Source organism: Perna viridis, chromosome 9, assembly GCF_037379345.1.
Source record: "Perna viridis isolate PV_CMFRI_1.1 ecotype Kerala chromosome 9, ASM3737934v1, whole genome shotgun sequence".
NCBI classification, from domain to species: Eukaryota; Metazoa; Mollusca; class Bivalvia; order Mytilida; family Mytilidae; genus Perna; species Perna viridis.
In genome coordinates, this window is record NC_142453.1 from 37,084,953 (window position 1) to 37,109,728 (window position 24,776).

The 24,776-nt window shown below is 31.1% G+C and overlaps 1 protein-coding gene and 1 long non-coding RNA gene across 3 annotated transcripts; one reads left to right on the forward strand and one right to left on the reverse strand.

Annotated features, from left to right (window-relative positions):
• Window positions 1–710: 710 nt before the first annotated feature.
• On the reverse strand, window positions 711–24,065 carry LOC148608241 (acetoacetyl-CoA synthetase-like). The gene is made up of 18 exons (XM_088543980.1): window positions 23,747–24,065; window positions 15,405–15,508; window positions 14,898–15,015; window positions 13,957–14,067; window positions 13,502–13,599; window positions 12,749–12,863; window positions 11,956–12,034; window positions 11,563–11,704; window positions 10,345–10,425; window positions 9,973–10,097; window positions 9,530–9,594; window positions 8,273–8,395; window positions 7,141–7,254; window positions 6,726–6,851; window positions 6,225–6,294; window positions 5,481–5,539; window positions 5,007–5,212; window positions 711–4,331 (listed from the first exon to the last, which is right to left on the reverse strand). Exons 1-18 carry the CDS (start codon window positions 23,871–23,873, stop codon window positions 4,194–4,196), a joined length of 2,001 nt encoding a protein of 666 aa, XP_088400106.1. The 5' UTR covers window positions 23,874–24,065; the 3' UTR covers window positions 711–4,193.
• Window positions 19,616–22,300, forward strand: LOC148608242 (uncharacterized). 2 transcript variants are annotated; one of them, XR_015914946.1, is made up of 3 exons: window positions 19,616–20,377; window positions 21,498–21,536; window positions 21,748–22,300. It is a non-coding gene; the product is annotated as an uncharacterized LOC148608242 (long non-coding RNA). The 2 variants fall into 2 exon arrangements; XR_015914945.1 differs by lacking the exon at window positions 21,498–21,536.
• Window positions 24,066–24,776: the final 711 nt, after the last annotated feature.

A 24,776-nucleotide genomic window follows, 5' to 3' on the forward strand; every position in this document is an offset into this window, starting at 1 on the left:
ATAATATAAAAAGCTCTTTACAATAATTATGATTTAACTTTCATCTATCAGGTAATGGCCAAAATATTGAGTAGGAATTCAGAAGTAAATAATTCTGATTTTAATGGGATACTTCCATTTTGAATGTCTTTTATGACACATGACCCAATCTCATCCTAATATATGTATTGACTGTACTACCATTATATTATTTTTGATAAGGCTTTGTTGCCTACACAAAGAGGGTTTCACTTTTGTAAAGCTACTACCTAAAATTAAAATAGAGGGGCCTATACATTTGCCTAATGATAATATCACTTTCAAACAAATATTTAAAGATTTATCAAAACTATCAGACTTCAAGAGAACAAATGTATCAATACATGTGCTAATAGGGTTTGTAATTCTTGTTCTAGTTTCATTTTCCATTCCGGAATTTCCGATGTAGAACATATCAAAATCCTAACAACCAATCTGCATCTTACTGTTTACTTATAGGATCTCAAAATGCTGCATTACTATGCACAATGTTTTTCTTAGCATTTTTATGATGTAAAACTGGATATTTGTAATTTTTAATTGCTATTTTTACACAAAAAATTGTTTTGCTTAAGATTCTGAACTCTGTAAATGGCTTATCTCCATGTGTTTGAATGGTAGATTAGGACCAAAATTTTGTGAAACCATGGAGTCATGTGACAAGACTTACATTCCCTATTTAGACTTCACACTAATTAAAACAATTTTATTCCAACAAAAATATACGTGCATACATAAATACAAGCTTCAAATGCAAATATGAGAAAATTAAAAAAAGATAAAACTGAAAATGTATCAAAAAGGAATGTCATTATCTATAAGATAAAACAAAAAACATTTAAAACATGTGTTGATTGTGTACAAGATTGTCACTGCATGAAATGACGACATGGCAAAATGCACCAAGCTTTGCTAGCTTTTGAAAAATAATGATGAAATTGTATTGTGATTTTTGTAGTTCATGATTAAATTTTAATTAATTGCACTGTTAAATAATTAACAATAAAAACATCAAGTTATCTTCACCTACACTTACTGAACAGTTGTTCTTCAAAAATCTACATATCTTTATTGCAAATAGAACAATTTTATGCACCATATTTTCACCTTTTGTAAATAGAATCTACCAGTAAAAAGACAAAGACATTGAAATGTATGAGCTCTTTGGTTTTTCAAGTCTTTTTTTTAAAAGTTTATCAGTAATAATCAGTCTTATTAAGGATCAGGCAGTAGGTAAACCGGATATGAAATAACCAACCACTTTTACAGAGTTATTTGCCCTTGAAATATTCATCAACAGTACAATTCAAAAGATAAGATAGGGTAATTCAACTATTTGAACCATTTGAATAAATAAATTTTACGTAAAATTAATGTAATTTGATTTGAATTGCACTGTTAATGAATATTTCAGGGGCAAATAACTCTGTAAAAACCTCAATTTACTAACAAACTAATGAAAAATTTCCAACGATCTCTAGTGAATCACAGATATAATACATGTAGTAATCATACCAAATAATGAAGACTTCTTTGACAAAGTATATTGTCTTACTTTGACAGGCATATTTCAGATTTTTCTAAATTTGTCTGATTCTTACAAATACTTGTATTTGATTGGCAAATCAATACATATTATGCAAAAACAACATACATGTAAGTGATATGTTAAATAAAACATTGTAAGATAAACAACAAATATAATTTCATTAAAAATATTATCATTTTAAAGCTTAACAATGTGAAGCAATATACTTTTGATTGAAAAGATTTACAAAAAATGCTAAAATTTCGATAAAATAAAATGGGGTAATATCACTCAAATGAGACTCTTTATGTTGGAAGTTCATTGGTAAGATACAATGCAATATCATTTTTAATGAATGGGATTTTTTACCAGAAAAAAAACAATACTTTGAGTATTTCATCTACTACCAACTACACAAATTCAATGAGAACCTCATATTATGTTTCAAACCTCTACTAATTAACCCTATATATATATATATACACACAAAGAAACCTCAGTAGCTCAATTTCGAAGGAACCACTAAAATGTATTCATCTTAGCAGGAGTTAAAGTAACTAAAGTTTGGAGATTTCTGTAATTTGTTTCTTCTCCCAGTTCAACTTAATCAGAAGAATTTATTGACTTCCTTTGGAGTTCTGTTTAAGTTGTTTTTGATATTTTTTGCTTTAAGTACTTCTCCGTCTAAGAATCAGGCAAAATGTGTATAAGGTGTGGCAAATGAAGAAAAAATACACAGAGATATGATTGTATTAACCAAGTATTTATACCTCATAACGTCATGAAATTACTGTCAAAGTGTTTGTAAAGTTTGCCTTTTAAAGATATTGATAGGTCAAATTTAGTTGAAATGCACTAAGGAAAAATGGCGGGAAACTTTTCCCGAACTTTTTCCTTAAATAAGCAGTGAAAAATATCTATGTCACAGATGCTTCAGGATAAATTTAAATAGCTTTAAAGTTGTTTTCTAGAAGTACTGATTATATTGAGGCAAAAAAGACCAAAACTGAGACACATGATGTGCCACCCGTTGCCTGATTCTTACACAGAATGGTACTTAATAGGTTATTGATTGTATAGGATATAACATTGGTACAATCCTCACAATCCTCAATGTTCAAACCAATTGAGACCAATCAAAAATATTTCAACTGTAGGTGTAGTCATCAATATTTGGTTACATCACAGGAAGCAATTTTCGAAATTCTTATTTGAGGATTATGAATCTTGACATAGTATGTCCTTTTTACCCAGCTAACAAAACAAGCAAATACACTATAGGAAGTGTTTGATACCTTTCTAACAGGAAGAGCCTAACAATAAAATTCTGAATGAAAAAGGGAAGCTCTACTCAAACACTAACAATCATGTCAGCAGACCCCAATTAACAATATAACATACCAGTTTATCATATAAGAATTAAGTGTATAATTCAAAAACAATTTTGTGGGGATAAGATATTGTGCTCATTTACACATGGGCTGGATTTTTATATTTGAGTATTCTATCCCAAATATAAGACAGGTATAAAATATGTAAATAAAAGGCAACCCGTGTGTAAATAAGTACACCACTATACCCCAATGAATTATTTCTATTTCAACGTGAAAAAGATACTATTTCTGCATCTGATAAGTGAATAGCCCTGAGGTAGATATATCTATCGGGCAATATATCGTTTTACACGTTTGTAGGACATCATATTATAATTCAGAACAGATACTGAGATAAAAAAATATCTCCAAGTCAATTCTTAAAAATACTATTTTTTCAATAAATCAAAAATAAGTGAATACCCAACATTTATCAATACATAAAATAAATAAATCACAGATTCTTCATAGATTAAGTCACTAAATTAAGATAATTGTATGTATCACCTTGAAATATTGTTCCGAAAAATGGCACATATTCAATTTTTCAAGAGCATTATATGCAAAAAAAAAAGACACAAATATATTAAATATTTTTATCATGCAATACAAAGTGAAAAAAACATGTGCAAATTGTGGCTAAAAATGTTAATTTATCAAAACCTAACACATTTATAATAAACAAAAAAAAAACTTTCAAATTCTATAAGCAGTCATCAAGATTCATATGCACCAATCAACCAAAACTGAATGTTTTATAATTCATAGTGCACTAATTTTTGTGGTTTTCATTGAATTATACACACCACAAAATTTCCTTCTTAACAAAAAAGCAATCTTCCATAAATTTGCATGATGGAGTTGTCAAATCTCAAAATTCAAGACTCTACTAACATTGTGTTCCCTAACCACAAAAAATATTACTCATGAATACATAAACATGTCAGTTTGGAAGTCAAGACAGAATATATTATATTGAGCTTGAATGGTGAGATGTGATGTGTCGTGGAGATGTTAAAAGCTGAAAGTTTCTCTGTTTCATGACAATCTCATAGTTGATTTGGCATACATGTAACAATATCATTGGAAATAGCTGATATGTTTGATATCACGGCAATAACATGAGATAAAAAATATCAGGAAGTAAGGACATTGAAAATAAGATGAAGTTTCTGATGGATAAAAGTTCTTTATCTAAAGTTCATATGTGCAAAGAATTTTTCAAGAAATCAGAACATGGTTCATTTGATCACAAGGCTTTTGTATATTTTCAATTAGTAATCTGTTAGCTCCTTGATGTTATGATAGAGTTCTAAACACTGAGGATTGGCCAAAGCTCCTTTCTGTACGACCTCTTCTCCCTTTATAGCTTTCCTCACTGCTACTTCCACCTTCTTCCCACTTATTGTGTACTGAAAACAAAAACAAGGTTACTGAGAAACAAAGAAAGGTGAACAGGACAGTTCATACCAAATATGCCACAGCCCATTGATGTAAAATGGCAATAAAGGAAATTAAGCAAGTTTAAAACTTGGTGTTTTAACAAATTCCCTTAAGTATGTTCCTTTTGACAATATACACTGCTGAAAAAGTGGCTAAGTTCAGCAGATAAAAATCAATATTAAATATTCATAAATTGTTTGCACAATATTGTCTAATAGGAGGTGCAGACCTTCATTATGTATATAAACAGTCTATAAATACATTTTGATTATATTAAGGAAGTTCCTCCCATTAATGTGTAACAGATGGTCAGCAGAGTTGAGCAGCTGCTAGACCTGCTTTTACCTTTGGTGACACAGGTAAAAACTTTAGTGTAAATTAGCTCACGGTAAGCTAACTTGCAGGGATATCATACGGTGTATTTATGTTACACTACAGAAAGATAGACTGTAAACCAGGAGTATGAATTTACTTTCAAAAATGAAAGGTCCTCTTTAAGAAAGTGAACGGCTCTCAATAAAAGTAAACATACATATGGAAGGTCCGGGACCTAGGTAAATGATATTTCATAGGTCCTGCATCAGAAATTGATGGTCCTGGACCTTAGACCAGAGCTAATTTAAATCTCTGGTAAACAAACTTACAGGGATATCATCTATAGGTAACACTACAGCTGGTACATATCTGGCACTTAGTTCATTCCTGATACAACTTTTTATCCTGGTAACCAGTTCACTGGTAAAACTACTCCCTGTTGCCATCTTTACAAACAAGACAACCCTTTCTTCAGAGTTATCTTTCTTCCTCTGTGCTACACAGACACTGTCTTGGATTTCTTTAAATGACTCAACTGTAAATAAACAAGTTTAAAAGTATTCTTTAAAAAAAATAAGTAGTTTTTTGGACTTGAATTAATCAATTTTAATATACATGTATATTGTATACTTTTATTTAAAGTATTAAACCTATAAAATGTATAAGTGTAAATATCAATTTAATTTTAATTTTAGATGGTCAATTGGGTTTTTCTTCTTTCAATACATACTTCATGTTAGAATGGAAACAATAAATTACCAAACAATATGTGGTCTTATAATTATAGATCATTTTATACTTACCAACATTATAAATTTCAGCACTACCAAATCTGACTCCATTAGGATTCAATACCCCATCGCTATTCAAAGAAATTGAAAGGTTCAAATTTATCATTCTCACGCAAAAAAAAGACCTGAGGCCTTGTTTTGTAATAGTTTCTTCTGTATTTTTTAACATGGTTTCTTATGACACAATTCAATGCAATTTATATGTTCTAAATACATGTACTTGAAGGCAAAGCAAAGGCTATCCTTATTCACAAAATTTGTATATTGGTCCATAAAACTGTATTAGGGGTGCATTTCAACCACAATCTACATAATGTGTTGGTGTCTGTAACATGAATGGCTCAAAATGGTTCTATTGGAAATGTCCTATGTAATTGGGAAGTGATGAAATGTCCTACGTAATTGGGAAGTGATGAAGTGTCCTACGTAATTGGGAAGTGATGAAGTGTCCTATGTAATTTAGAAGTGATGAAATGTCCTACGTAATTGAGAAGTGATGAAATGTCCTATGTAATTGAGAAGTGATGAAATGTCCTATGTAATTGGGAAGTGATGAAATGTCCTATGTAATTGGGAAGTGATTGTTTGAACTTTAACACAGGCATTGTGACAGAATTCTATGAAGTCTTGCAAATTCCACTTGGTTGATACGTCAATCTTAACAACTTGGAAGAGCTTGACCAACAATGTAACGATTTGAGTACAAATATCTCCACCACTCTTCAATCGAGCCCAAAACCATTTTGAAATGCTTACCTCCTTCCCAACATGACAATACCACCAGTATAACTACTGATACTGCAATAGTCTCCATGGGCCCACACTCCTATAACAAAACAAAGTTCTTGTTCTAAATAGAGGAAAATGTAACTTCTTCTTGTTCAGTTAAACCATGAATTCAAATTTAAATTTCCACTTGATACTGCAATGCTCAAATTGAAATTCAAAAATTTGCAAATCAAAGAAATGAATGAAATTCTGAAAAATCATAAAACTGGTACAATGATTGAATAAAATACCTTAACTGTATTAAAAGAAGGAATTGACCAACAAATCGATCTTAGACTTAATGAACAGTGCCCTAAAATTCTTATTTCATGTTTCATGTCTTACATCTACAAGTTTTGCTAGTTCTTTTCTCTTGTTGGAGAGTAAAATGTTCCTACATACCCTTGCTTTCGGCCTGGTTTTGAGCAGATAAATTTCATAGATTTCTACCTGTATGACATGATTATATACTGCACAATCAATACATACCTGGATACATCTCAAAGTAGGCTTTCTTGTATTTTGTTCCATCAGTATCATTCCAGAAGAAAACAGGCATGGAAGGAAATGGTTTGGTACATACCAACTCTCCTGGTTCATCATAGACCAGTTTACCTATAGAAAATGAATGTAATTAAAATAGAGAATATATCATGCATAAGCCTACTCCTTCATTCAGAATGAATACAAACCAAAACAATTTTAGAGCAAATTAAGGAGTTATTTACCCATCCCCCCAAGAAAGAAAAATACTAATAAAGAATTAAAAAATTGTCCACAGTTTTTTTTTTATCAAATGTTGCTATTGTATGTTAATTGTACTTCAAGAGTTTTGAGATACAGAAGTTAACATTATCATGTTAACACAGCATTTGGCTATAGTTCAAATTTTAAACTATTTTACCTTCTTCATCAAAAGCTTCAATGGCACACCCCAGTATTGGACCTTGAACCTCCCCTTTGTAAACTGGTATAGTCCAATTTTGACCCATAAAACAAGCAATTATATCTGTACCACCTGTAAGGATATATAAAAAAAAACAAGAACCTGTGAGCTGCACCTAGGTTAAGCATATGATATATAACTGAGTTGTCAAAGAGGAAGTTTTTGTTGTTAAAGCTTTATCTAAAATATCAAGTGGCCGAGAAAAGTAACTGCAGAGATATAACTGATAAAAAAAAAGTGTGACAGACAGACAGACAGATCGACAAGGGTAAAACAGCACACTCCCCTTTTTTTAAAGCAGGGTAAAATGATACAAAGAATAGTCACATACAGTGTATAATACATTTATCTGAACACATTTAATGACACTAGGTTCTCATAATGTTTTCCTATAAATATGTTTTTTTTTTTTATTAATAAGGCCAAAATTAAAAATTCCTTTGTTTCCCACACACGACCAACCATATGAAAATGTTGCAACCAAGATTTTTTTGGAGAGTTATTGGATGTCAATTTTTTTTCCAGATTGCCAGACAGAAATTGTTCCGTATATTATTGTGAACAGTGAAATTGTTTCCCTGGTTGTAAACACCTGTTGAATGATCAGAAGTACTGAAGATATTTTTTATTATGTCAATCGATAAAGTCTGACATTAATGACCAGAGTCATTATTTGAAGATGGCATCCACCATCTTCGTGTTAACAATATTCAAAGACGACCGTGAGACTGTCTTTAAAACTGTCAGAAATCCAAACTTAATATTTTTCCTCCCCGTCTGAAAAAAAAATCTACTGACTGACCGACCCTTGTTGGAAATAGAGGGTCGGGTGCAGGAAACGAAGATATATTTAAGGATGGCCTAATTGGAGTTTTACACAAAACATACAACCCTTTATTCTATGAAAATAATGCATTCTAAATGTACAAAAAATGTAAAGCTTCAGCTTGTCATTGTCAACTTTTAAATGCATCAAATGGCTTTAGTTATTCAGTTTATTTGTTTTTAGCAGCATCTACATATATTTTCTAACAAATAATAAAATAAATACAACATACTAAATATCATTTAACTTACACATTATAATTACCTGATATAGAGGCGAGGAGAAGATCTTTCTTTATTTCTCTATATACATAATCATAGGATTGAGGCTTTAAAGGAGACCCTGTAGATAGGATGGCTTTCAGACTGTCCAACTTATGGGTTTTACCTACAACATAGTAAAGTGTCAAATTCAATCATCTGCAAGTGTAGATCTGTATAACTATGTGTTCTCATATATATATATAGTTCAGCTGTTTGGTAAGATGCTGTACTGGAGAAGATTTTTCTTTTTCATGGGGTCCTAATTTCATTACTTTTTGTGATTTGGTCAATCTTAAAAAAAGATTTTTGGCTTTGATTAAAATAACATTTGACCTTGTTGATAATGCACCGCCACATTGTTATACCACTCATTTCTCAATCAATGGGAATATACAAGACTTCCTATAACACATGTTGTATGTTTGCCTTTAAAGTTCAAATGATCACTTCCTAACAGCAGGCTGGTGTTTCTAGAAAAGCAGAGGACGCTTACCCTACTGGTGCACCTGGTCCATGTTCTCAGTTTTTAGTGAAGTCCGAGTTGCTAATTTCTTTTTGTTACCTCGTATGTAACATTTTGGTTGTTTTATGTTCTTTGTTGTATGTGTCGGTTTTTCGTGTCTGGTCTTTGTCCCTGGATTACATTATTTTGATTTTTGCTAGAATCTTGGTTCCCTTGCTTACTCTTCATAAATACTTAACTTCCAACAATAAAAAATTGAACAATTTATGTTTCAGAGCATCTACATATATATGACGTCACTCTGTCCCTATAAATTCATATTTTAAACGAAATGTAAAATTTGCATTGAAAACTATATGCTCACATAAAATCAATAAATTTGAAAAAAAACCATGAACAAACAGAAGTTTGCCAGAACACCTTAATTGGGTGTCCACAAAAACGAAACTAAATACAGTGTTTCATTCAATTTAATAGAAAACTGTTCTGACAAATAACAATATTAGTACTTATTATTTACTCTTTTTTCCTCACTTTATGTTTTTTAAAGCAAAATAAGGAGTTTCTTATCAAAATATGTTAGACTAACCCAGCAGTTAACTCCAAATTATTATACAACTATACTTAAAAACTGATGGAAACGGTTATTTAGGTCATGTGACTACCTCATATCTTTCCATAAGTTTTGTTTTATTGTAACCTTGGTTATTTAACATAAAAAACAATAGAATTTGATATTTGACAATTGAAAAGTGGTTCAATCAGAATTGTTAAGTAAACAGCATTAGGTCTGACCTGGTTTCAGTCCTCTTTCCTCCATTACAGCAAGCCATTTAGCACTTGTACCTAAATATGTTATCCTGAAAAAAAAAGCAGTGTTTAACTCCAGTGCTTGTGTACATAAGTAGAAAATGCAATGAAAGTTGATATCGAGATTAAAACTTTTAGAAAGTCAACAAGTTTAACATTGGTCAATTCATGAGCAAGTTGATATTAAATGTAACTTGCCCATTGAGCAACCTTTGACAAAATATTTCTATCCCTGAATGGTTAAGATCACTTTTTAAGTGTTTTTATATGTAGAGTCCCAACTTTGGAAGGTTCTGCACAAAAAATCTTAAGTTCATTAACAAAATAAACGTACAATATTAAAAGCATTGAGTAAAGACAGTATTTAGACATGATTGCTTTCTTAAATACTTATTTATAATAATAGACAAAATATACAAGATACTGACCCTAACTTATCAATGAGATCCCATAATACAGTGTCTTTAGGAATCATTGGTGAGCCATCATATAAGACAATAGCTGACCCAACAGCAAGAACTGATACTAACCAGTTCCACATCATCCAACCAACCTATCAAATATACCTTCATCAGTGAGAATATCCAAATTAAAATTCATTTCCTTAATGCATTTAAACACAACATTAAGGTATTAGTAATTTAACAATTGATCCCCATTAATTACTTTACTTAGCTAATAAAGTTGGCAGGAATGTGCATACATATTCTATATTTATTTAGTTGCTAACTATTACTTAAGTGTTCTCAGTTTTGTAATTTTGCAGCCTGTTCTAATGTATTACATCCCTTTTTACTTACTGTAGTGTAGTATAACATTATATCATCTCTATCCATATTACTTTGTATCACATGCTCTTCCAGGTGTTTCAATAATGTTCCCTAAAAAAGACAACAAAAAAACCCATTTCAGAAAGTAAAAATTTGCAGATCAAATTGCATTAAACATTAAGGTGGACTCAAAAGCCATGATACAAAAAAATCATAAAATAAACCACTGAATTGAAGTATAATCTAAACAAGCTTCCATATATGCCCAAAAGGAAATTTCTTCAAACTAACACTGACAGCTTAAATCACTGGCTAAAATTATACTTAAGTCACTTACAAGAATGCTTAAGTAGCAGTCTTTTTAAGAATCAGGAAAATTCTGAAATATGTGATACATCCCAAAAAAAGGCTAAACATTTTTATTTTTGTTATTAAGTTGTTTTATTAGATCTATATGATGAAATGTATAATCAGTCATTCCAATCTCTAGTTCTTAGGAGATAATTCATATCAAATATTCAATATTTTCCATTGTAATTCAGAGTCATTTACAGATATATCACCCTTAATTTTGGATCCTGTTGTACATTCTTCATAATTTAAATTAACTGTGAACAGGGATTATATGGAAAGCAACATGTTAATTCCTGTTTAACATCTTAAACAAAATATCAAAAATAAAAATATGTCAGCTTTCCAACCACGAATCACATCTTGCATGGTTCTTAGCTGGAGTGCTACTTAAAGTATAATCTTATACTTCATGTTAATTTGTTGTATATTTATTGGTTAAACACCAGGGTAATATTCTGCTCTATCACATGTCTCAGAGGGTGACAGTTTTTTATCTATTACCCTCTTGACTGGTTTCTCAAACCCTAAGTACCAGTTCAAATGGAGTAAGAATGCATTTGAAGGAACATATATATGAACATCGACTATTTTAATGACTGGAATAACAATGATCAAAAGTTACAAAGTCAAATTTGAAACTGAACAACATCAAAGTAGTAAATAAAACAAAAGACAAATTATACAAACATTGATTGCTAGGATTTAGTATGAAAAAAAAAAAGAAAAAGGAACATTCAGTATAATAAAGTAAAATAACATAAACCTATTAGGGTGATAGAGTGTTTGTTACCCCTTGTAAATACACTGTCACCCTCGGCTACGCCTCAGGGAGACAATGGTTTTAATAAGGTAACATACTCCTCTTAGCTATATGTTATTTATATATTATCTTACCCCAACAGAATGTACCATACATTTTGGTGCTCCGGTTGTACCAGAAGAATACATTATAAACACTGGATGATTAAAGGGCACTTGTTCAAATTTTAAATCTGTAACATCATCTTCTGATGGTAAAAAGTCCTCAAGAGAAATACTGAAATAATAAAAATTAAAATCTTAATAGTTAAAAATTCCTAAAATTATGTTGTCTCTCCTTTTGAAGATAACATTATACATGAAATACTTTAAATTACAATTTAAATGGCCTTAATGTTGATCATCATATTTTAAGAACACACACTTTAAAGGGTCTTACTTAAAGGAAAAACTGGTTATTTTTTCAATTCAGGAGAAATTTTTTTTTAGATTAGTCAATAAGTGGGAAAAATACAAAAAAAACCTCACCTATTTTTAATGTTAGATAAATCACAAGCAGCTTCAGGTACAAATGGAATCACTACAACTTTTTCTAAATCTGGTAAACCTGCAACAATAAGACAATAATACGGATCATTCTGGTCTACACCATAAATCAGTTAAACCGGTAACAAGACAATAATATTGACCATTCTGGTCTACACTATAAATCAGGTAGACCTGTAACAAGACACTATGGACCATTCTGGTCTATACCATAAATCATGTAAACCTGTAACAAGACAATAATATGGACCATTCTGGTCTACACCATAAATCAGGTAAACCAGTAACAAGACAATAATATGGACCATTCTGGTCTACACCATAAATCAGGTAAACCAGTAACAAGACAATAATATGGACCATTCTAGTCTACACCATAAATCAGCATTTGTTTCAATACCATCTTATCATGATGTACAGGAGTACAAAATGTACATAACATAAAGCCTAACAATCCTACAAATAGACAAACAGCCTGTAAAACCTGGGTAAATTGGTGTGATGTGATGTGTGTAGTGGTTATACAATGTACTACTCTTATAATTACAGTGCTCTGGAACTTTAGAAATGTTCTGCTCTCTGCCGAGAATTTTTGTATACCAACAAGCAAAACTAACAAATGTTACTTTCCTCAGATTAATTTCACCAACGGTAAATGATTACTAGAGCTGTACAGTGCATCAAAGCAAATGTTCAAACTAGTTGGACAGAGACATGACTTTATTTTCTACAACCCACAACTTCATTGGACACTGTAAAAACTAAGATTATTTACCTTGAACTACATGAAGTAATTTTTCCAGGTGATTGTGTACTTTTCCATTATACCATACTGCATTAACACTAAAAATAACTTTTGGTCTGATCTGTGTAAATCTATCAAGTACACCCTGAAATATAACATTAGTAAAATAACTTTTGGTATGATCTGTGAAACTTTGTCAAAGAGTAATCAAGAGAACCAAGGTTATAGCGGTAATCAAAAGAATGTAATCCAGGGACAAAGACCAGACATGGAAAACAGACATACACAACAAAGAACACAAAGCAACCAAAATCACACATACAAAGTAACAAAAGCAAATGAGCAACTCGGACTCCACTAAAAACTGGGAGCATGGACCAAGTGCACCGGTAGGTTAAGTACATCTTGGAAACATTGTTACTAAAAATAACATTTGGTCTAATCTGTGTGATTATGTAAAGTACATCCTGAAATACATCATTACTACTAACAGCAATTGTAATGATCTGTATACAACTGTCAATAAAATGTTATTTAAAATAAGTTTCAGTCTGATGTGAGCAAAACTAACAAGCACACCCTGGTTAATTGATTAATCTTGGTTTAAGGTCCTTTCGCAGATATTTTATGCATTTCAGAATGGGAACAACTGACCAATCAAACAGACCCTCAAACACCCTGAAAAATATTGTTGCCTGAATAGCATTTGGTTTTATCTGTGTAAATATTGTCAAATATTTATAATGTACCAAATGACTTATCCATCAAGTTTTATTATCCTACCTGTACACCAAAATCAGGTGATGTAGAACTCCATACAGCTCCTATGCTGGCTACAGCTAGCATGGCTTCTAATGCTTCACAACAGTTTGGAATGTAACCTTATAAAAAGTTATACAGTGGTTTTGATACAAGTGTTTGTACATTTGTATGTGACAATAATTAATCTGCACACATGTGTTAACTGCCTGCATATGTAAAAATATTAATCATATGGACACTTCTGTAAATAGTTGATATTTCCAGGTACATGTGTATTTAGTATTTGAAGGTAATGGCTGTTGGAATTTTCAGTTTTCATACAAAAATGTATGTACTTGGGAAATTAGTCACAAAAGTACTGCTGAAATGCAGTAAAAACTACTGATCCTACATGTAAATTTTCAAACAAACAGGCCATCTCATAGGCAACCTTTTTTTCTAATTAGTGTATCTAATTTTCATCATTCATGTCTAACCTACAACTCTGTCCCCTTTCTGAATTCCCATTTTCTTTAGTGCTGTGGCATATCTAGCAACAGATTTCCTCAGCTGCCTAAATGTCATCTGTGAAACACCCAGTCCTTCTCCTGTCATTTGAAAATAAAACCAACAACTGTATAAGCTGGTTCCATATACCAAAGTGGATTCACAGGAAAATTGCAACATGTTTTACTTAGAAACTTACATGAAAAGCAGATGTTTTTCCTGTGGTTTTGGAAAACAGATTTTAAATATATCAATTTTCTTTAAATAATTTTCATATAAGAAGTTTTGATTTCCACCTTTTGTATGCACTGTCCTTCTTCATGCACCTGTGCCAGTGATTCCCTTACTCTATATAGAAAATCAAAATGCACCAAAAAATATACAAGTGTAATCCCTTTGATACTGATATACAGATGAATAAACAATCAGATATATAAAGTTATTTAAGGATTGTTTTTAATTTCTAGGATTTGTCCCTTCATCAAAACCTTATTTAGTTTTAAATTACTTGAATTACAGACTGCAGACAGACTGACATTAATGACAACCCAGTACCAAGTTAATTTATAGAAAATAACCTGACAATCCAGTACCAAGTTAATTTATAGAAAATAACCTATCTTGCCCAGATGAAAAATATACAATGAAACTAAATCATTTCTGCATAATTTAATCTGATTTGTAACAAGCTGGTTCTCTGAGAAAAAATATCCTTTAAGTGTAAAGTTGATCATAAGTAATGACGTTACAAAGCTATTTTCTGTTATGACATACGACATCATAAATTAAAACTTAATTCACACTTACAATTCTTTGTGAAATCTACCAATGGTTCTTTGTATAACCTGGTTTGGTACTGTATATATCATAAACATATATCCCATAAACTTTGTTTGCCAGGGTAAGAGATGTATAGGTGAAAAAAGTGTACCTGTGGAATAAACAGCAACTCTGTCATCATCATATCGCAGCAGATTTTCTGCAAAATTGAGTCGACAACCATGGAACCATTCAGGTATATCTGTTATAGACTTTTCTTTATCAACAACCTGAAATAAGATGTCAAGATATTCATTTCACATAGACTCAGTCATAAACTAAATTTTTAAATTAGAACTATGGAACCCCATATTTAGTTGGAAAATTTTGATAAATTTGTGCTAAATTTTGGTAAAAATAAGCAAATAACAGTATAGAACCCCTTTCTTTCTGGATCGTCTCCCCCTTTTCAAACTTTCCATATCCACCACTGTTCAATGGTAGATATGTACTACAATTTTTATTTTTCCAGTTTTAGACTAACATAACATAATAAGACTGCTATATGTATGAACATACATGTATGAAACCTAGATAGACATAAATACTAGTACATGTAAACATAACTAGTTTTACTGTACTACAATTCCTTTGTCACATGACATAATAAACTACATACCATGGCAGGCACTTGTGAATGTATAACACCAGTGAACACAAATACCTCCTCCCAGAATTGGCTATAGTTTTCACAAGACCATTTGTGAAATTCTTTAAAGGTTTCTACAATAGATGACAATCCATAACATCAAATGAAGTTTTTTTTAATTTCTTTTCATACATTTATTTGTGCAAAGCCACCAGTATTAAGAAATATCCATTTACTGATGTCAAAAAATAAAATACTTGCAGGATCATACATGTAATTAGATATCTGTACAACCACTGGGATTTAACCCTGAAAATTTAGGTCAAATTTATATATGGACACCACATTTAAACTTGAATTTGGATTGCAATTCAATATTTTACACAGGATAAGAATTTAACCAGATCATGACACCACAGGACTGCAGAAGCCAGAATCTCTCACCTTATCTGATTCATTTAAATTATAAAAAGGATCTTTCTAGTATACAAAAAAAATGTACATCTCCTTCAACTTTTAATTTCAAAGTTTTTACAGACCTATTTTATAAGGAACATTTCCATCAATTGAAAGTTAAGATACATGATGCAGCTGAAACTGGTAAAAATGGCAAGATTTCTCATTTCCAGTCATCAAAGGACTTCAATCCAAATTCAGTCATTAGAAACATCACAGCAGTTTTCAAGGAAGTTATAAAATAATTTGAATCAACTACTTTTTTGCAGCCATTTTGACTTAAAAAGGTTCAAGCCTAAGGATATATTGTGCACATATGGATATTTCTGACTATCCTCCACTAATAAACACTAAGGTTAAATGACTGCTACTAGTGAAGGTAGACTGAATAATTCAGATGTTTAGAGAGGATTTGTTTATATTTTCTGTTCACTTTTTTCATTAGGGTATTTCCTTTTAATTTTTCATTTTTCTGCTTCCTTTTTCAAACGAATGACCATATTGACAAAACTCAGAGTTTGCTAACATTTTGTACATGTACATTGTATGTATGCTATGGATTCAGCCTGTTATTGTGCAAACATGGTTTTTTTTTATGATTACAGAATTTGAGATTACCACTTAACCCTTATTGACCTTTTGAGTCATTTAAATGAATGATGTCCATCAAATAGTCTTACTAGATAGCAACCAGAAATGACAATAAGTCAGAACCCCCAAAAAACTCAATACTACAGTATACTATACAGAATTGAAACTCAAGTTTTTGAGATGATCTTGAACTTTGTGTTAAATCATAACTCTAAACATATACAAACACTGTGAAGAAAGAATTATACCAGTACAAAGCATGCAAAAACTTTCATTATCAAATAAAAAAAATAATAGGTCACAAGTCTTTACTTGCTTATGTAGTGAGTTGTGTTCTTGTAACTATCCTACAAACTCAATTTATGTTTAAGGCACTGAAGAAGGTCATAAGTTGACTGAAAAATTTGCTTAATTACATTTTCTTAAAGCATGACATCTTTATCAGTATCGTTGTACAATCTTCTAGACTTCTATAATTTTTTTATTTGTGCTGTATCATGTTGGCTTGACGATCTTATTTAGTTTGCTGACTGGTAGCTTCCTTTACACTTAATAAACTGAAAATTCAGATGTGTATTCAACGGACAAATGGAGGTTTTATTTTTGAGATTTGCTGCTTGAATGATGAAAAAAAATAGAGAATATTCCTCATTTGGAATTACAACTCACCCGCAACTGAGATTTCCATGTATACAGAAGTTTAAAATTGTTTATCAACCAATATTTGGATGCAATATACATCTACAGTCAATTATTACCTTCATCTTCAATGAGAATCATATTATAAGGGGATCTTGAAACACAAGCAAGAAAACAATGTCACATTTAAGTGTGGGGATTAGACTGGGTAAATTAATGCCTTCTTCAAAAGATCAATCATATTGATTTAAAGACTATAACACAGTTTTCATGCTTCACAGGTTTTGATGTAAACAAATTGAGTCAAGTAAAAATATCTCAATTTGGAAATCATTAGATCCTTGAGTATTGTCTACTTGAAAGAAAATAAGAAAGATCAAACAAATAAAACAATATTTACATTTGTTATGATGTTGAAATTAAATAACAAATTTATATTTTTTCAAGTTTCACTCATTATGGAACTTATTGATTTTGGAATTCACAAGTACAATCAAAACACAAGTAAAAACAATCAATTGAACAACAGTAAAAGTTTGGGACTACAAATCTAATTTAATTTCCTGAATCGTAAAATTGTCTCATGGCACACAATCCCATAATTTCCGTAAGAAGTTAGACCTGTCAAATTCATGAAGCAAATCTTCATCTGCCTGTTCATCCGCGCAAGAAAACAAAAAAATATCTAGGGCTATAGGTTACAGACCACCAATTCAACCAATGAGCATTTGGAACGTACGCAAAAATAGTCCTACGCAGAAATTACCCCTGTTCCTCATAGTGCTGTGGAGAAAGTTCTCATCTTATTTAAAAAATTTAAACGGTTTCTGAAAGGAAAAACATTTCTGTACATTTTATAGGTGCATTTTGCTTCTTGTGATGTGAAGCCTAATCTCCATAATGATTTTTAAGTATACCCCTATCTTGTGAAAACACTGGGATTTCCCATGCTATTTATAGACCCTTCACTTCCGGTGACCAGTACTGCACTGCAAGTCTGCTAACCCCACATGCCATTCTGAGGATTGTGAGCTGACATATGTAGAATCATGCTGATATATAGTCCTCTGCAGGTTAAAGTTAAGGTAAAGTCCAGAGAAGCCATTGAATATTGTGAAATTAGCATAGAACCCTATGGAAAGTGGAATTAGTGGTTTTTAGCCTTAAAATGAAGCCATGGCAAAATGAAAAGTTTCTTGAAATAGCTTTAAACTACTTGAAGATCTTGTTAACTTTGCCATGAGAGGAATACACTACAAAAATCCTTCAAAATGTGCATTTTTTTAAGTTATAGGTCCAAATTATGGAAAATTGGTCTTTTTGACTGATTTTTATGTCCTATCTTGTAAAAAGTGTAGAAAATTCAGTAAAAATATCAAATATTAAACTTTGAGGGCTATATTTACTTAAATATGGTGGTAATAAGCACTTGAAATCAAGTTTTGTGTAGATTTGAGCAAAAATTAGGTTAGAAATGAGGAAAAACTCACTTTCATTACTGCGGTTAAGGCCATATCAGCATTCCCCTATGGCAACATGGAAAATCCATTATTGAGTACTTTTTTTGCTTTAGGTGCCCTTTACTGGTCATGTTTTAATGTGAAAACACTGTATTTACAAATTTAAAGCCAAATATATCACCTTTTGTGAAAATTTAAAGATTTAGGATTTTTGACAGGTGATCAAGAAAAAGGGGGAGGCATGTCAGAAATAAATTTTAAAAAAAAAGACCAATTTCTCAGAAAATGATTACTTTTAAAACTATTTCTTCATTAATATTGTTGAAAAACAAGTTGTGATTGATACTTTTTATTTGAAAAGTCAGAAAAAGTTCTTTGCAAATATTTAATGCATTTAAGTATGGTAGAATATTGTCACTTTTTTGCTCGCACAACTTGGTTACCCTATATTTAAAAATCAAATATTTAAAAAAGTGCTTGTCACATTTCAATGAAACTTTGCAAATGCATTCAGTATGTGTGTAGGAAGATACCTGTATAGTTATTTATTTTTTCTAAGACAAAAAGTGACTGTTTAGGTTACAGACCACCAATTCAACCAATGAGCATTTGGAACGTACGCAAAAATAGTCCTACGCAGAAATTACCCCTGTTCCTCATAGTGCTGTGGAGAAAGTTCTCATCTTATTTAAAAAATTTAAACGGTTTCTGAAAGGAAAAACATTTCTGTACATTTTATAGGTGCATTTTGCTTCTTGTGATGTGAAGCCTAATCTCCATAATGATTTTTAAGTATACCCCTATCTTGTGAAAACACTGGGATTTCCCATGCTATTTATAGACCCTTCACTTCCGGTGACCAGTACTGCACTGCAAGTCTGCTAACCCCACATGCCATTCTGAGGATTGTGAGCTGACATATGTAGAATCATGCTGATATATAGTCCTCTGCAGGTTAAAGTTAAGGTAAAGTCCAGAGAAGCCATTGAATATTGTGAAATTAGCATAGAACCCTATGGAAAGTGGAATTAGTGGTTTTTAGCCTATACTATACATGTTAGTAGGCTTGCAAACTCGTACGCTTTTAAGCTTAGCTTATTCTAGGGAGGTCGGTAGTGCGTTTATCGATATTCTTGCGAGAGCAAAATTCTCAATTTTGAGTCAACTTTAACACGTTAGAAAATGGTTAAAAATCCATTGCATGACCAAAAAAAATATATGTAATTGAAGATGAGACATTTCTCTTTCTAAATATACAACTTTCATTGTTATTGGAGTTGATGGTCATTTGGTACAAACGTTTGAAGTGACGATACTTTGAGAAAAATGGCCGCCTGAAAAACTATGTGTCAAAGATCATACCTATTTCAAAATTCATTCCGCAAGCTATTACTGGACCGATTTTCTTCATTTATGGCTTAAATTTTTGGAAATATCTTCAATTTTGATAATCCGGTTGTCAGGCTAATTTTTTTGTTACAAAACATATTTTTTACGTAATTTTAAGGAAAAACATGTTGAAAAAAAATAGTTTTTGCGTACCCGGAATGCACTGACAGTCGGATTCCGAAAATTTAATCCTTTCTGCGTCCATCCGTAACCCTGGTTTCAGAAGAAAAACAATAATAGCTTGCGGAATCGATTGGATATTAGGGTGGACAGGGCGTGGTTTTCACAAAAATTAAAGCGGGACCGGTTATCGTTCTTGCTAACCGGATGTTACTGATCCGCCATAGCTTCTGTTAAGATTTTCGAACACTCGGGGATAAATGCCTTTTACCGACTGTTTTCTGAACGGATTTTTGACTGGTGGTGCAGACAACGATGGACCTAGGCCATGGAGGCCAATCACTTACGGTAAGTACCTAAATTATGTCTAATATAAGCCTAATCGCCCTGTTTCCGTAAGGTCAAATTCTAGAATGACCTTTTATCATCTGCAAGCTTAAAAACTATATTCACCTTCTTGGAAGGTCTGATTTTCGTTTGATTCTGCATAAGCTGATTTAAAAAAGATCACTCTCATTTAGCATTAGTTGGAATATGTTTCCATAACATTTTTATTAAAGGATGAATATGTAATGAGGTAAATTCTCCCAACGTTTGATTGCAATCCATTCAAAATCTTTCGGACTTTATCGACTTTCCTATATTATCGGAAGTCTCTGTATTTTACCTTGCTTTTTTTCTATTGGTTGGGAGAATCTGCACATATTGCATTTAATTTCCTTGATAATTCAATTTTAATTTATATGTAGTGCCCAATTTATATGAAACTCACATGTTTAAGCATAAACCTTCTTTATATTTATTTTAACTGTTTTATTTATTCAAAATTATCAATGTAGAAAAAAAAATCAACCTTAAATTGCTTCTTCAAATGATACACAACTTTTTTTTCTGGTTTTCATTTTATCAGTTCATATATATTAATTATGACTTTTATTAGAACAATTATCATGTAGCCCTGCTTGTACTTTACTTGATAAATAGAACTTATTTGATGAGATTTATATATGTGGCAATTGCATATTTTACATATGACCTGCATCTTCTTAAGTTTACTTTATATATTCATATTGTACAATTTTTAACAGCTAACTTACATATTCATTTTTTAGAGGATTGTAGATGCTCTACTTATTTAATATTCATATACATGTACAATTGCTTGGAAAAGGTTTAAAATCCTAGTAATATACATTATTTATCATTAAATTTTAATTAATTATGGTTTAATATTTTTTTGGCCTTTTTAGGATCACATTGATTGACTCATAATACCAATCTTTTGTTGTATGTATATGAAACATACTTGTACTATGTTTTTTCTTCTAATTATTGATTTATTTCAGAAGAAAGTATTAGTAAACAGGCTGCCTAAATATTTATTTTATTTTGTCATATAAAAAGTAAACTGTGATGTAAATTTTATTATGATTTAGTTTTATTTTCTGTTTGTTTTTCATCATTTTAGTTTCATTTTGTTGAGTTCTGGAGATATTTCGAATTCATGGTAAGTTAGTTTTTATACTTTGATTTAGTTTAGTAGCTTTATTTATTTTAATAATAAAACTTTTGAGTCTTTTAATTATGGTAACAAATAAGCATTTACATTTGAATCATACATTACTTACAAGAACTGTCGATTAGTTTTGTGTTTAGACTCTGCTTTAAAACTGCCTCACAGTACATATTCATTGAATACCACTACTTGTTTATTTCAGATGGCCTGAGCAGCATAGTGGGCTATGCTATGAGACGAATATGGGTCGAGTCTGAGGTAGGACCATGTGGGGTACAGTAAGTAGGGTAGTTCCAGACACACCTGAACCCGATAACCTGATTGGTAAGAGAGTTCAACAGTTGATAGAAGAACCAGACGGATCACGCAGCGAAATTATTCATATTAAGTTATTTAACATATCATTAATATAACCTTATAAAACAATCTTCTTGTTTTGAAATGAAGATAATTATTCTGGAAAAGGAAGTTTGGTGTTTTTAACTCCTCGCCACATCTTTTGTCAACCGCTTTGTGAGCAACCAACATCAAATAGTTTTACATTTTTTCAGATTGTTAGCAAACCAGATTATGATTTAATAGAAAGTAAACTAACTGTAAGTAAATTGATAAGGTAAATGATGTTAATAGGTGTAATGTCCTTATGTACATAATCTCTTTTGTAGATTTGGCAGACATAGTAGATCCTGGTGAAGAAACCCTTCTGGCCTGAAATGGAAACTTCAAAAAGTTCATTAAACTTAATCAAATGATGATATTTTGTTTATTATCATTTAATGTACATAATAGTACACATGAGGAAACAGCTAGGGCTTCAAAGTTCCATAGTGAAAGGATGCGCATTGGTTCAAGTCAATGTATTCATACAAATTTTCTCAATTTCTTGGGAAAACAGCATTTGTTTTTGAAATTTTATTATGTTAAAAGACCCTATTTAAACAAGAAAACATTACAAGACTACATTAGGAATCTTAGAATTGACCAGACCTTGATATAATATTATTTTGCCACTTTTTGCGGCAAAAATGTATGTTTATTTTGATTATCGTCTGGCTTCATTTAAGGTATAGGCCTAACAAATTTTCATCCACATTAAACATTTTATAGCAAAATAAGATGAAAGTATCTTCATGTGATAGCTTAGATTCTAAGCTTTAAAATGGTACCACATAAGTATATGGTAGGTTGATATTTTGATCAATATAAGCATAAATATGCGGTTTTTTTTTAAATCTGAAATTTTCAAAAATGTTCGATTTACCCCCATTTTTCAACATTTGCTTGTTGGTTTTTAAATATAATTCAATTATTTCTTGATAAAAATGTGTTTTTACATATTTAATCACAATAACAATAACTGTCATGTGCTAAAAACTGCTTTTAAATTCAAAATGTCTTTTTTTGTCTGACCTTTCGCCATTTTTTCCACTGAAAATAGCTCTAAAATTTACCCTAAAATGTAAATTTTCGACCTCAAAAAATTTTTTTGAGCTGAAAAACATGATTTTTCAAGTCAAGCAACTTTATTGCCACACAAAACAAGTGACAGAAAAAATTAAATATTTTTTTTGAATTCTTAGTAAGCAAAAATGTATTTTTTTGTTGAAAAAACGCATTTAAAAAAAAGGCGGTCTGCCGCAGTGTTTCTGATTCCAATGAAAAACAAATCAGAGGTTTTGACATAATATTTGTTTATTTATTTCTGTTTAATGGATTACTCTTGAAAGAACAGCAAAGTATCAGATTTCTGCTACCTTCCAATTTCCAAATATGAATATCCAAAAATGGCACTTTAATTCACGATGCTGTTGACACATAGCAAAAAAAAACTAAGTCCAAAGTGTTTTTTTGCCAATTTTAAAAAAGTGTAATTTTCTTTGTATCTAAGATACAAGTTTCCTGAATGGCTTAAATCAAAGTATGAAATGGCTTTATTTAAATGATTAAGACACAATGTATGAATTTCTTTACCTGTTTGACTTATGTGGGCCACAGAAGTGCCCAAAATGTGACATTTTTGCCTTCGCAAGAAAAATGACCAAAATTTTGAACTTTAAATTGTAATAACTTTTGAACCCCTTGACGGATTTTAAAAATTTTTGCACCAGTAAGTTACATTTCTTGGGCTCTTTCAAACTAATATAAACTTGTACATTTTTTATATACTTCATATTTTGACTGACCTCCCTACTTATTCTTACTTAAATTCACTGAATATTTTTGATTGATCAGTTCCCTCAATTTATCCATCTTCGTTGACTGTTCAACTTTCGGTTCCCACATAATTTGTGGAATGACACTTCGATCGGCATCGCCTGCTGAATCCATTCTCGGTTTATTTTGATAGTTTGTTGATATTCCCAACGTGTCGGATGATGGGACCGAAGTTCCAATCAATACTTTCTGAATACTACTTCCGGTTAATGAAAATAGTTACAATGATATTTCTCAACTTAAGAAAAATAAGCTATGTATTTAACACATAACTATAAATTTCAGTTAAACCATTCGATGGAATAAGAAAGAAGAACTGAAAAAATAGAACTAAAGAATTATTATCTTATAGTCGCGGATTGATATTTCATAATCACCCGATGAATTTTCATTGGTTTAAAGAATCACACCTCCCGGAAAAATTTGGACTAGTCCATTTTAGCAAGGAGGTAAAACTGACCTTGGGTTTTCCCGCGCTTAATCATTTTCTTTAATGTTTTCAATATAAACAAGAATGCGTGTGAGACTATAGGTAGAACTGTACTATTTATTTCCCATAGGCGACAATAGTGAAACTTTTGAAAAATTCACACCTTTAAAACAATGACGGAGCTATAAACTGACTTTTTTTCCAATAAAATCTTTTTTCTAACAAAAATTGCGATCAAAGTCATAGCAAAACCATCTCGATTCTTAGATATTTTAAGCAAATAATGTTTGTGGTCAAAGTTCCCCTTTTTCTGCCAATGGTACATAAATTTTAAAAATTCATAATATTTATATAAAATGGTTTTCAAAAAATATAATGCAATTTTTTAAAAGTATAATGATGTTAGAGCCATGAATTAAAAAAAACACACATTTTGGATATCAGCACAATTTGTCCAATCACAGTGTCCGGACGTATTTACTTAAGTAGGGTACACAAAAGGTCAACCTAAAATAATGAGAAATAGTACCGTTCTACCTTTAAGCACACTGATTGTCCCATATGAGCACAAATCTTGCCACCAAAAC